This window comes from Ornithorhynchus anatinus, chromosome 3 (genome assembly GCF_004115215.2).
Source record: "Ornithorhynchus anatinus isolate Pmale09 chromosome 3, mOrnAna1.pri.v4, whole genome shotgun sequence".
In the NCBI taxonomy this organism is placed as follows: domain Eukaryota; kingdom Metazoa; phylum Chordata; class Mammalia; order Monotremata; family Ornithorhynchidae; genus Ornithorhynchus; species Ornithorhynchus anatinus.
Window position 1 is genome coordinate 113361481 of NC_041730.1, and position 15188 is coordinate 113376668.

At 46.3% G+C, this 15188-nt stretch overlaps 1 protein-coding gene across 1 annotated transcript in view; it reads right to left on the reverse strand.

Moving 5' to 3' along the window:
• LOC100681967 (heparan-alpha-glucosaminide N-acetyltransferase-like) overlaps nt 1-15188 on the reverse strand; it is a 377018-nt gene that overhangs the window by 108285 nt on the left and 253545 nt on the right. The window contains 1 exon segment of the mRNA XM_029059391.2: nt 9917-9947. Coding sequence (XP_028915224.1) covers nt 9917-9947 — 31 coding nt within the window.

The following is a 15188-nucleotide window of genomic DNA, read 5'->3' on the forward strand; positions in this document are numbered from 1 at the left end:
TCCCCCGATCAGACCGTAAGCCCGTCAAAGGGCAGGGATCATCTCCGTTACCGATTTGTCCGTTCCAAGCGCTTAGTACAGTGCTCTGCACATAGTAGGCGCTCAATAAATACTATTGGATGAATGCATGAACAGAATGTAAACTCCCGCGGGCAGAGAATGTGCGCTATATTTCTGTCGTGCTTTCCCAGATGCTCAGTACGGTGTACGGCATCAAGTTGGGACTCAATAAATACCATTTTACGGAACTGCTTCTACTAGAGAGGCAGTGTGGTTTAGTGGGAAGAGCACGGGCTTGGGAGTCGGAGGCGGTGGGTTCCAATCCCGGCTCCTCCACACCAGCCGTGTGACTGTGGGCAAGTCACTTCACTTCTCCGAGCCTCAGTGACCTCATCTATAAAACGGGGATTAACTGTGAGCCTCACGCGGGACGACCTGATCGCCCTGTATCTCCCCCAGCGCTTAGAACGGTGCTCGGCACATAGTAAGCGCTTAACAAATACCGACATGATTATTATCATTACTATTAATCCTCATTTTACAGATGAAGCAACTGAGGCACAGAGAAGCGCAGTGACTTGTCCGAGGTCACCGAGAGGACATACGGCGGAGCCGGGATTAGAATCTAGGTCTTTCTGACTCCCAGGCCCGTGCTCCAGCCGCTAAGCTGTGCCGCTTCTCGCTGCTTATTATTCCCTAAGACCGTGAGCCCCGAGGGTTCTGTATCCACCCCGGTGCTTAGCGCAGTGCTCGGCCCATATTTCGCGGTTAACGGAGACCGCCGTTATGAGTGCAGTCGGGGTGAGGGATAGGTCAGAAAGAGTTTGAGACTAGGAAAAATTCAAACAAGCTATCTGGGAACGAGAAAATATCTGATTAGAGACTCCAGAAGCTGAATGGCCTAGAGGAAAGAGCACAGGCCTCGGAGTCAGAAGACCAGTTTTCTAATCCCCGCTCTGCCACTTGGTTGCTCTAAGACCTTGGGCAAGTCACTGAATTGATTTCTCTGGCCCTCAGTTTCCTCAACCGTAAAGTGGGAATTCAATTCCTGTTCTCCCTCCTATTTAGACTGTGAGCCCCAAGTGGGAAAGGGACTGTGTCTAATCTGATTAACGGGTACTTCCCCACGCTTAGAACAGTGCTTGACACATGGTAATCACCTAACTTTCATTCTGTTAATGAAATGTACATCGCCTTGATTCTATTTATTGGCTACTGCTTTAATGAGATGTTCATCCCCTCGATTCTATTTATTGCTATTGTTCTCGTCTGTCCGTCTCCACCGATTAGACCGTGAGCCCGGCAGAGGGCGGGGACTGTCTCTGTTACCGATTTGTACACTCCAAGCGCTTAGTACAGTGCTCTGCGCATAGAAAGCGCTCAATAAATACTATTGAATGAACTTAACTAATAATAGTAATAATACCCCCATACACCAGATTCTCTGTCTGCAAATTCCCGGTCTCCCAGCCAAGAAGAGCCATTCGGAAGAGCAAATCATCCCAGCATTTCAGTTTGGAGTATCAAAAAGCCATAAACGGCAATTGTTTTCCCAGAAATAGTAGATATTTCAACAGCCAGAATCAGAAAGCCAGACTGAGCAACCAGCATCCGTAGAAGACTTCTCCTCCTCCCACAGTCCCTCCCTCCTTCCACACACCTCTTTCCACTCATTCAGGCCTTCTCTTTTATTTTTTCGCCTCAAAGGTTAAAAAGAAAAAAAAAATCCTTTATAATGGGGTTTATTTAGACCTCCCTGCTTTAAGTAAGCAATTTTTAATCTATCACATACATTCCTGAAATGTATGTCTCGATGTTAATGGGCTGTAAAGTGGGTAATCATTTTCTTACTGACCTCTTCAATCAGATTAGATCATATTATTGACCACGCTGTTTGTTTTATAACCACAATCGCATTGTGGAGGAACAGCTCCTGCAACTTGCACATTTGTTAGTGCCCATTAAGGGAAAGGATGACAGGTCTGCATATTTGGCAATTTTTTTTTTCAAATGATTTTTTCCCCCCTCCCTCCCCATCTCCTCAAACTGGAAGCTTTCCCGTCTGCATCTTGAAGCCATCTTTTCCCATCTCTCTGGGCCCCCCTTGGGTTTGCGGAGAACATCTGCACGGCGATTGGACCAACCGAGTCCAAATTTCGCAAGGGTTTCGCTTGGAGTTTGTTTCGGAGCAGTTCCTGCCAACGGCTCACATTAAGTCCACTCCGGCCGCCCCGGGGGCTCTCACGGATTCAACTTCCTACCGTCGCCTCCCTCATCTTCTTTCTGTGGGCCACGGGACCTCGGGTCGCGAATGTTATCAAATGATCATAATAATTGGATTTGTTAAGCAGCATGGCTCAATGGAGAGAGCACGGGCTTGGGAGTCAGAGGTCGTGGGTTCTAATCTCAGCTCCGCCACCCGTCAGCTGTGTGACTTTGGGCAAGTCACTTAACTTCTCTGTGCCTCAGTTCCCTCATCTGTAAAATGGGAATTAAGACTGTGAGCCTCACGTGGGACAACCTGATTACTTTGTAACCCCCCCTCCCCCCCAGCAGTGCTTAGAACAGTGCTTGGCACGTAGCATTTAACAAATACCATCATCATCGTCATCGCTTACTTTGTGCCGGGCACTTTACTAAGCTCTGGGGTGGATACAAGAAAATCAAGTTTGTCACAGTCCCAATCTCCATTTTATAGATGAGGTGAACTGAGGCCCAGAGAAATGAAGCAAATGGTGGCGCTGGGATTAGAATCCATGACCTTCTGACTCACAAGCCCGTGCTCTCCCCACTATACCATGCTGCTTCTCTTACACCAAGTTGCTTAAAGGATCCCCTGCCTCTGGCTCGGCCACTTGTCTGCTGTGACTTTGGGCGAATCACTTCACTTCTCTGGGCCTCAGTTACCTCATCTGTAAAACGGGGCTTAAGGCCGTGAGCCCCATATGGGACAACCTGATTACCTTGTATTCATTCATTCATTCAATCATATTTATTGTATCTACTCCAGAGCTTAGAACGGTGCTCGGCACGTAGTAAGCGCTCAACAAATGCCACTATTATCATTATCAGCTACTCTAGGGCTAAACGGTCTCCCGACTTACTGGCTCGTTTGCCGGGCCGTTCACCGATTCTCATTACAGGCCCTCAGTTGCCATCTCTGCGGGCGTTACGGCCTGACGGTCTGCCTTAGGTCGCAAGCCCCTATAAGGGCAGGGACCACCTGGGAACAGTGCCCTTTGGAGAAGGTCCTATTCAATGCCAAGAGTTATCGGCGGTAAAATGAGAGCAGCAGCAGTACAATTGTCCCCTTTCCCACAGAGAATGGTGAATCTGAGCCAGAAATAGCCTCCAGGAGACCTAATCCTCTCCACTGTGGGTCTCCTTAGTCTGGGAATGTCCCGTCTAACCCTTCCTTGTTGAAGTTATACCGTCTGTGTCTCTTATCTCTCTCCATTTGATTTTCCCTTTCGAAATGTAATATTTCAAGCTCGCCTGAGGCAGATCAGCTACTTTGGGTGATGATAGCTCTCTCTCTCTCTCTCACACACACACAAAATTAAACCATAGAGCCTGCCGTCATAAGAGTCTGTGGCTTGCATTAAGGTGGACCCTTTGATAATAAGGAGGAGTGAGGTCTGGCGGAAAGAGATCGAAGAAGTTGGTTTCGTCTGCCCAACATCCAAGACCTAATCTACTCTCTGGACTGTAAACGTAGGTGGGCCAAGAACCAACAGATATGAATTCTAAAACCCTAGGAGATGAAGATGCAAAGGAGGTGCAACTAATTCACCAGCTAATTATTTGATCTAAAAACAGAATTACAGCGTAACTTCAAAGGATGCAACATAAAAATGTCAACTTAGTTGCTTCCATGTGATCCTCTGATGATCTAACATCAACTCACTTTTTTATCAGTTGAGTCCTGCAAGTGGAAAGAGAGGGCTTCAGAGGTTAGGAGAAAGGAGGTCCTGAGAAAGAAGTGATTTGCCCCAAACCATATGGAGAGGGAACTCTAGGGTAGATACAAAGTAATCAGGTTGGACACAGTCCCTGTCCCACACGGGGCTCATAGTCTGAGGAGAAGGGATAACTGAAAATCTCCATTAAACAGACGAGAAGACGAGGCCCAGCGCTTAGAACAGTTTGTGACATATAGTAAATGCTTAACAGATACCACAAAAAAAAAGATAATCCTCCCTCTAAAGTGGAGGGAGCCTACTGATCAGAACTGATGGTTTCCTCAGGAGAAAACTAAAAGTCCCCAGGAGACCAGCCACAGGAGAGCAACTCCAGTTTCAACTGCTTGTTTGGAAATGAACAATTCCTCCTGCACTTTAAACAGTGGCACAGCCATAAATCTCCCGGGATGCCAAACCAGGCCCATTCCCAACTGGAAATATCTGTAGATCACAACAGCCTCTACATATTTTTTAATGTCCACTTGGGGCAAACACCAGACACACTTATTATGTTTTGCTATCAGTAGCATATTGATGTGCCAAAGCCAATTCTTCTACCCTCCAGCCCTTCACTCAGTGATAAGTAGCTCTGTTTTCAGACCAGAAATACCCTCTAACTGCATTATCTAAACTACTCTCCAAACATGAAATCCCCTTAGCTCTAAGGACATTTTGAGCCTCTGCCGTTTTTCTCCAATGTTGCCAAGGCTCTCAGTTTGTCAACTGCCTGTGCCGAAATCTCCATTCGGGGCTCTGAAAGAAAATCAAGCTTAGCTCGTTTTTCTGCTTCTGCTTTTCATCTGAAGAGTAAACATTCCGGTTTAGAAATCGAATGACCGTGTTACTGATGCGTAAAGTAGTTGAGTTGTTTCTGTACCTGTTCTGAAGTTGTTTCTAAAGACTAAGGGACACATATTATAATGTTGGTATTTGTTAAGCGCTTACTATGTGCCAAGCACCGTTCTAAGCGCTGGAGTAGATACAGGGTAATCAGGTTGTCCCACGTGAGGCTCACAGTTAATCCCCATTTGACAGATGAGGTAACTGAGGCCCAGAGAAGTGAAGTGACTTGCCCACCGTCACCCAGCTGACAAGTGGCAGAGCCGGAATTCGAACTCATGACCGCTGCCTCCCAAGCCCGTGCTCTTTCCATTGAGCCACGCTGCTTTCTCGTTCCTTAATTAGCAAGGAATTGATCTCCTAGTTCTGCTTTCCTGTACTCTCCCAAGTGCTTAGCTCAGTGCTCTGCACATAGTAAGTGCCCAATAAACACGACTGATTGATTTAGGGGTGAGGGGTTTCTTCTGGGTTCTTAACCTCCTCTGTGCTTCTCGCCTCATCCCCAAGCAACCACTCTGGTGCTCATGTCCAAATCTGTAATTTATTTATTTATAGGAATGTCTGTCCTTCCCCACCCCGCCCCCTCAAACTTTAAGCTTGTTGTGAGCAGGGAATGTATCTGTTTATTGTTGCATTGTACTCTCCCGAGTGCTTAGTACAGTGCTCAGCACACAATAAGCACTCAGTAAATATGACTGAATGAATGATGGAAGGAAGGAAGGAAGGAATAAATAGAATAAACTATTCTACTTATTTGCTGTTGTTTTCATGAGATGCTCTTCCCCTCAATTCTATTTATTGCTATTGTTCTTGTCTGCCCGTCTCCCCCGATTAGACTGTAAGCCCGTCAAAGGGCAGTCTCTGTCTCTATCTGTTACCGATTTGTCCATTCCAAGCGCTTAGTACAGTGCTCTGCACATAGTAAGCGCTCAATAAATACTATTGAATGAAGGAAGGAAGGAAGGAACAGTATTTCATCTATCTCACTATCCTTTTCCCACATTCTCCTCCTGGCCAGGAACTCGCTCCCCCTCTACATATATTCTCTCCAACTTCAATGCATTATTAAGGTCACATTTCCTCCAAGAGATCTTTCCCAATCAAGCCCTTTTTCTCCTCAGCTTGCTCTCCTTCCTGCGGCTTCTATGCGGTTGGATCTGTGACCTTTGGACAGTTGATATGCACCCCACCCACAGCCCCATTTGAATGTTCTTCAAATTATATATTATAAATTATTTCTTTATTCGTATTACCGTCTGTCATGCCCTCTAGATTTTAATCTCCTTATGGGCAGAGAACATATCTGCTAATGCTGTTTTATTGTAGTCTTCCAAGTGCTTAGTTCAGTGTTCTGCACATAGTAAGCATTCAATAAATACCACTGATTCATTGATTGATTAATAATGATTGTCATCATCGCAATAATTAATGGAGATTAAGAGTGTTAGCTCCATGTGGGAACAGGGACTGTGTCCAACCTGATTAACTTTTACCTATCCCCGTGCTTAGAACTTATGCTTGGTACATAGTAAGTGCTTAACAAGTATCGTAATTATTACTATCAATGTTATTCTTAATCATTAATAACAACTTATAATGATGATCATTTAATAAGCACATATGCTAAGCACGGGACAGGTGCAAGTTAGTCAAGTCGGACACAGTTCCTGTACCATGTGAAGATCATGGTCTAGAGAGGGAGAACATTAAATTCCCTTTTAACGGATGAGGAAATCAAAGCCCAGACAAGTTAAATGACTTGCCAAAGGTCACGGAGCAGACAAGTGGCAGAGCCAGGATTAATAATAATAATAATAATAATAATATTGGTATTTAGAACTCTGATCCCCTCTCTCCCAGGCCAGTGTTCTTTCCATTAGGCCACGCTGCTTCCGTTCTTCTTCCCTCGAATTTAGTGGGGACAGGTATCTTCCAGGGACTTGCCAGAATAATTGAATCGAATAAATAAATGAACATACAGCTCAGAATTGAGTGGGGTCTGGTTGTACATTTTGGGTAACACCGACGTTTGGAGAAGCAGCATGGCTCTGTGGAAAGAGCATGGGGCTGTGGGAGTCTGTTGACCTGGGTTCTAATACCATTTCTGCCACATGTCTGCTATGTGACCTTGGGCAAATCACTTAACTTCCCTGGGCCTCATTTACCTCATCAGTAAAATGGGGATTAAAACTGTGAGCCCCAGGTGGGACATGGTCTGTGTCCAACCTGATGATCTTGTATCTACCACAGTGCTTACTACAGTGCCTGGCACATAGTAAGTGCTTAACAAGTACTGCTAAAAAAAAAAAAAAATCTAGCACATTGTTGGCATTCAATCGCTGCTAAATAATAACTAGAGAAAGTTTCTTTCCTTGTTAGGTGGCTCAAAAATCCCCCGAGGACATCTCCCTCGAGACCCTTATGAGCAGAAAGGCCATTCAGAACTTGTTCTTTACCTATAAAAATGGATAAGTTTAACAGTGCTACACTAGTTGCATTACCCAAAATATTTTGCAGGTTTTAAATCCTTCGCTAGGAGAATTAGAGAGAGGATTTAAATCCTTCGCTAGGAGAATTCGAGATATGAGCAATTGAATAGATCTTAAAAGAGCTTGTTTCACCAGCAGTTATAAAGTTCGGTGCTATGCCGATCTCCCCAAACGTTCTAATTTTAATTCCCTAAATGGGGATGAATTCCTTTGGAATATTAATGCAGATAGACTCAGTCAGAATTCTTTCAGGGAGAGCTGGAACTCTCAGGAATGATGGGTCAGAAAGAAAATGGACTTCTGTATGGCAACAGATTAGAGGAAGGGAAATTCATTCATGCACAATTTTCCTTGGGAAATGTGATGAGGGAAGATGTAAAGCGATCAGATATCTTACTAATAATAATAATAACGGTGGTATTTGTTAAGAACTTACTATGTTCCAGGCACTATACTAAGCACGGGGGTAGATTCAAACCAATCAGGTGGGACACAGTTCCTGTCCCACTTAGGGTTGACAGTCTCAATCCCCAGTCTACAGATGAGGTAACTGAGGCCCAGAGAAGTGACTTGCCCAGGGTCACACAGCAGACAAGGGGCAGATCCGGGATTAGAGCCCATGACCTTCTGACTACCAGGCTTGTGCTCCGTCGACTATTCCATGTTGCTTCATCTTGCAGGAGATGGGACAGTCACACAAATTAGGCTGCTGTCCCGTCAGCTATTCTGCCGTCTCCTCTCTTGATTCCTGGCTCCGCTTAGGACGGGGTTTCCTGTCACAGCATCTCTGCCATCACCATGACACCCCCACTGACATCATCGCAGTCAGCATCGGCATCCTGGCGAGTAGCTTACTTGATGTGAATGTGTCTGGGTTTGACTTTCTCTTCCTCTCACACTTTTTCAGAATCTCTTACCCTCTGCCTCTTTCTCTGCTCTGCCTCTTTCCTGTTCTCTCCAGTCAATCAATTAGTGATATTTATTGAGCGCAGAGCGTCGTACTAAATGTCTTGGAGAGAATGTCCGTCAGTCAGCCAGTCGACCGTACTCATCCAACACTTACTGCGTGCACAGCACTGTACCAAGTGCTTAGGAAAATACAATATAATAATATAACAGACATACTTTCTGACCACAATGAGCTGACAGTCAGAAACAAAAGACACACTGTCTGTTCTTAAGGAGCTTACAATCTAATGAAGTGTATGGGCAGATGCAAATTATTTATAACGAGTGGGAACAGGGAGAAGGACAAGGGTACAACAGGCAGTAGCATGAATATGGCAGACTCATAAACGTGACTTGTATAGGCATTCTTAAAGAAAGCTGTGGGTTTTCGCGAATTCGGTGTTGGGAGTTAAATGGGGAAGGTTTTTTGGTGAAGGTGGAATTTTCGGCAGGATTTGAAAATGACAAGAACTGTGACCTGGCACTTTGGAAGTCAATCAGTCATTAAATACCTACTGGGAACACCGAGTACCTACTGGGAACTGTACAGGCCTCGGCGTCAGAGGACCTTGGGTTCTAATCCAGGCTCCTCCACCTGCCTGTTGTGTGACCTTGAGCAAATCACTTCGCTTCTCTGTGGCTCAGTTACCTCATCTGTTAAATGGGGATTAAGATTGCAAATCCTATCTGGGACAGGGATCGTGCCCAATCTGATTATCTCACGTCTAGCCCAGTGCTTAACAGATACCACAAAAAAAAAAAAAACCCAACAAGAAAAGGTATGAAACACTTGGGAAAGTACAATACAGTTGTAGCTAGGTCCTTACCCTCAAGTAGCTTACGAACTAGAAAAGGAGACTACCTTCCGTAAAGGAGTTTTAGGCGGGAAGAGCACAGTGAGAAAAAGGTTGGAGATGGGAGAGTTGAAAGCAAAGAATAGTAAGAAGGCAAGGTTGGGGGAGATAAGAGTGCTGGTGAGTAACCAGCACTGTCACCGTTTCTTTCTGACTTCTTTGTTTGCATTTTGGATCTTCCCTACAAATCCCATCACCTGGGTAGACGTCTTACATCCTAGAATTTCCCCTTTCCATCAATCAGGGGTACTTACTGAGTACTGACTGCGTGCAGAGCACTTAGGGGAGTAGAGTTGGTAGATAAGATCCATTCCCTCAAGTTCCTATCTACGATCTTTCCAGCCCAAATTAAACTTTTAAATAAAGGGTCGTGTTTGACAGCGACATAGTGGGAATTGGTTGTGCCTGATTCTGAAGCCTAGGGGAGATGTCGCTGAGCTCAGATTGGAAAAATCTCTGTATCTAGAACTCAAAAGTTTGTCCTGAGAGAAGAAAAGACGGGGACCCCTTTGGGATCCTAAGAATAAGTTATTCCAGTCTATAAATAAGCTAGACTGGACCATGAATACAAAGACAGAAACATACACCCCCGTTCCCTCAAGAAATCCTGCGGTAATGACTTACATCGATGCTTGAGGTGAACAACAGTGAAATTACTACTGGGAAAGATTTTCATTCTCCTTTTAATCAATGAACTGCTTCTCTGAAATTCTTGGAGAGAACAAGGAATGAATCAATTCAGTCCCACTGACATTTTCCTCTCCATGTGGACTTGAGGTCAGGGAGAAGCACAAGAGAGGCTGAAATCTTTGCTTTTACTCACCACGGCATGACCAGGTCAGCAACAGTAAGGCCTGTAATGAAAACAATGAGAGACAGGCAAAAACGTTTACCATTGTTTGGCACGCTTGAGTGCCAAAGGGCTTCTGTGTTCTTTTTTAATAGTGGCTCACAACGGTCATCTGGACCAGATAGATCACTATCAGCATCACTTTCCTATTACAGTGGAAGAAAGTAAGGCACAGAGGGGGCAAAGTGCCTTCTGAAGTTCATGCAGCTCTGGGCCCGAGTCAAAAATTTAGGGAGGCAGAGAGCACCCAACTTCCCAGACCCAATCCTTACTCAAATGAATGTTCAACTCTCCAAAGAGCTTCTTAGAGAATGGGTGTAAAAATCACCAACTTCTATGTCTGTTTGGAAAGCCAAGACACCCCACCAGGGTCAATCAGTGATACTGAGCGTTTACTGTGGGCAGGACACTTTATTAAGCACTTGGGAAAGTACAATACAGCAGAGTTGATAGGCACGACCCCTGCTCTCAGAGAACTTGCAGTCTTCAGGAAGAGATAGACTTTAAAATAGGATAGGGATAAGGGAAATAGTAGAGTATTACAATATTTATATCAGCTTTGTGGGGCGAGGTCTGCAGAAATGGGAGAGATCCGGGAATTGAGTTATACGGTATGTCACTCCGGGGAGGACGGTAGGGGCCAGGGAATCTGGGGAACTAAGAGTGCTTGCAAGCCGATGTTCCCCTAAACACACCACCTGTCCGCTGCGTGACCTTGAGTGAGTCACTTCACTTCTCTGGGCCTCAGTTACCTCGTATGGAAAATGGGCATCGAGACTGTGAACCCCATGTGGGACAGGGACTCTGTCCAACCTGATTTGCTTCTATCAACTCCAGTGCTTAGTAATGTGTCTGGCACATAGTAAGTGGTTAACAAATACCATAATTATTATTTTTATTATTATCCAACCACCTGCTTCCTCTCATTCTTTAATAATAATGGAGAAAAAGTGTGGCATTTGTTAAGCGCTTACAATATGCCAAGCAGCGTACTAAGCGCTCTGGTCGATACAAGACAATAAGGTGGGAAACAGTCCCTATCGGTCCCCCTGAGTCGAAGTCATGGGGAGTAGGATTAGTCCCCATTTTACAGAGGGGGAAACTGAGGCACAGAGCAGTTCAGTGATTTGCCCAAGATCACCCAGCTGACAAGTTAGAACCCAGGTTTTCTACTAGGCCTCATTGCACTAGGCCTCGCTGCTTCTCTGCAGACCTTCTGTTCCACTGTACCTCAACTATTCACTAAATTTGATCCATGCTGGATTTCCTGATCACGAGTGACTGTACCACCTCTAACCTCATCGGCTCTGAAAACTCTCTCTGACCGCACCTCTTAAACTTCCCTCTCTCTCAGACCCAACTCCTCCAACCAGACTGTTCTCTCCCCCACCTCCCAGAGACCTCCACTTTCTCGGCCCCTACATTTTTATCGGGCCATCGGGTCCCATTTAGACTCCCTAGTCAACCTTCTCTCTCTTGATAAACCAGTCCATGTCTTCAACACAGCCTTCTCTGCGAAACTCAAATCCCTCACCCGCCTCTCTGTCAAACTAACACCACCTACCCTCGGGCCTAGCCTACCCCCACAGCACATTTCCTCCATTTCTGCTCTTGTGCCGCGGGGCGCTCTTGGAAGAAATCCAGGCACCAGGTTAACTCAGGCCACTTCCAATTCATCTCTGTTATAATTCTGCCTTCTCTTCTGCCTGGCTGCCTTTCTTCGTCTCCCTCATCAGCTCTCACGTCCCTTGCCCCGACAGATTACTCCAGACTTTTATTGGCACTTGGTACCTTCAGTGCCCTTATCTCCTCGCTTCTCACCCCTACTGGCTTTATAAACCCTTTCCTTGACCCAAATGAAAACCGTCAGACGTTAGATCCCCAAAGCCTTCTCCCACATCTCAACTCCCTCCCATCACACATCCACTCTTTCAACTTTCTTGGCGGTCTCTCAAGAGGAGATCTCCCACCTTCTTTCAAAATATACATCCTACACCAGTGCCTCCATCGCCATCCCTCCTCACCTTCTAAAAAGGCCTGTACTCACTTTTCTTCCCTTCCTGATTAATCTTTAATCTCTCATTCTTTGATGGTTCCTTCCTCTCTCCCTTCCGACACACCCAGATCTCCCTCACCCTTAAAATAAACCCTCCAAATACCTCAGACTAATGATGACGATAATAATAGTAATAATAATAACTGTGGTGTTTGCTAAATGCTTACTATGTAACAAGCACCGTACTAAGCAATGGGATAGATACAAGATAATCAGATTCCACGTGGTGCTCACAGTTTTAAGTCAGAAGAACAACAGATATCGAGTCACAACTTTGCAGATGAGGGAGCCGAGGCTTAGAGAAGTAAGTGACTTGCCCGAGCTCCTAGAACAGACAAGTGGCAGAGCCAGGATTGGAATCCAGGATCCTCTGACTCCCAGGCCTGTGCTCTTTCCTCCAGTCCATACAACTACTCTAAGCATCCTCCACCTATCACCCCATCCTCCCATTTCTGCCCTTGAACTCCTTAAACAGAGTATGTACATCTTCTGCCTTCACTTCCTCCCTTCCCTCCCCCTTCTTGCCCTTCCACAATATGGTTCTGATCCCTTCGCTCCATTAAAACCAGTCTTTCCCCCATTCACCAAAGATCTCCTACTTGCCAAATTTAATTGCCTCTCCTTTATCCTAATAACCCTTCCCTCTCAGATGCCTTTGAAAAGGCAGATCACTCCCTTCTCATGGAAACGCTATCAGATCTTGGTTTGACTTAACCAGTTCTCTCCTGATTCTCCTCACACTTCTCTGAATGATCTTCATCAGTCTCTTTCCCAGGGTCTTCCTCTCTCTCCCACCCTCTAACTGTTCAGGTCCTTTCGTCTTCTCACTTTACACTCATTCCCTTGGGGAATTCACCCTCCCCCAAGGCTTCAACCGCCCCTTTTCTGTAGCTGCTTCACAAATCTACTTTGCTAGTCCTGACCCCTCACCTCCCCGGTAATCTCACATGTCCTCCCCCTCTCCCGTCCCATCCCCTCAGCACCGGACTCGTCCGCTCAACTGTACATATCTTCATTACCCTATTTATTTTGCCAGTGAGCTGTCCGTCACCTTGATTCTATTTATCTGCTATTGTTTTGATGAGATGTTCTCCCCCTTAATTCTATTTATCGCCATTGTTCTTGCCTGTCCGCCTCCCCCGATTAGACCGTAAGCCCGTCAGAGGGCAGGGACTGTCTCTGTTACCGATTTGTCCATTCCAAGCGCTTAGTACGGTGCTCTGCACATAGTAAGCGCTCAATAAATACTACCGAATAAATGAATACGTCCTCCTACAGGCACCTCGTGCTCAGAACATCCAAAATATAATTCCTCATCTTCACAGTCAAACTCTAAACTGTAAGCTCGTTATGGGCAGGGAACATATCCATTTATTGTTATAATGTACTCTCCCAAGGGCTCAGTACAGTGCTTACACAGTAAGCACTCGGTAAATGTGGTTGTTCGACAAGAAATACGATTGACTGACTGGCTGACCCTTTCCTCAATTGAACTTTCCCATCACAGTCGACTACATCATCTTCCCTGACTCCTAGACCTGCAGCTTTGCCATTAACATCTACTCCTCCCTCTCTTTTAACCCCTATTTTTAGTTTGTCCCCCAATCCAGTCTTTTTGCCACCCCAATTTTCCAGGGTTCTTCCCTTTTTCTCCATCTAAGCGGCGATGTCACTGGTGCAGGCTCTTGAGAAGCAGCGTGGCTCAGTGGCAAGAGCCCGGGCTTGGGAGTCAGGGGTCGTGGGTTCGAATGCAGGCTCTGCCACGTCATGGGCAGGTCACTTCACTTCTCTGTGCCTCAGTTCCCTCAACTGTAAAATGGGGATAAAGACTGTGAGCCTCACATGGGGCAACCTGATTACCCTGTATCTACCCCGGCGCTTAGTACAGTGCTCTGCACATAGTAAGCACTTAACAAATACCGACATTATCATATACTGACTTGACTACCGCATCGTCGGCCTCTTTGCTGACCTCCCTGCTTTCAGTCATTCCTCTCTCCAGTTCAAGCTTCACTCTGCTACTGGGACCATTTTTCTAAAATGTTTCTCCCTTTCTCAGAAACCACCTACGGTTTCCCATTCCTCTCTGCGCCAAGATGAGACTCCCGATCGAGGAGCTCAATCAGTTCTCTCTTCCCAGTTTATTTTTGCGCCTCTCCCACTTCATGCCCCAAAAGCTTGCTTTGCTCATCTCAAGCTAGTCTACTCACTGCGCCTTATTCTCGACTCTCCCACTGCTGACCTCTTGTCCATGCCTGGGACTCCCTCCCCCTTCAAACGTCACAGAACAGAGCTCTTTCTCTTTTCATCATCGTCACCATCGGTGGTATTTATTGAGCACTTAGTATGTTCAGACTAACGTTGGTATTCGTATTTGCTAAGCGCGTACTACGTGCAGAGCACCGTTCGAAGCGCTGGGGGAGATACAGGGTCATCAGGTCGTCCCACGTGAGGCTCACGGTTAATCCCCATTTTCCAGATGAGGTCACTGAGGCCCAGAGAAGTGAAGTGACTTGCCCGCGGTCACGCAGCTGACGAGTGGCCGAGCCGGGAGTCGAACCCATGACCTCTGGCTCCGAAGCCCGGGCTCTTTCCACTGAGCCACGCTGCTTCCCTACCACACTGAGTGCTTGGGAGAGTACAGTACAACAGAATTGGTAGACATGATTCCTGCCCACAGTGAGGCCTTCCATCATCAGTTGACTTTCCACTACTAGTAGCTAATCTCTCCTGCTTAGACCATCCCTGCTACCCACAAAGACCTTCTGGAAGCAGCTTGGCCTAGTGGACAGACCGCTGGCCTATCCACCGGGTTCTAATCCCTGCTCTGCCACTTGTCTTCCGTGTGACCTTGGGTGAGTCATTTAACTTATCTGTGCCCCAGTTACCTCATCCGTAAAAGGGATTGTAAAAGAGCGATAAAATAGGGATGGGGTAAAATAAGGGATTGTAAAATTTTGAGGGATTGAGAAGCCGCGTGGCTCAGTGGAAAGAGCACGGGCTTTGGAGTCAGCGGTCATGGGTTCGAATCCCGGCTCGGCCACTCGTCGGCTGGGTGACCGCGGGCAAGTCACTTCACTTCTCTGGGCCTCAGTTTCCTCCTCTGGAAAATGGGGATGAAGACCGCGAGCCCCACGCGGGACAACCTGATTCCCCTGTGTCTCCCCCAGCGCTTAGAACGGTGCTCTG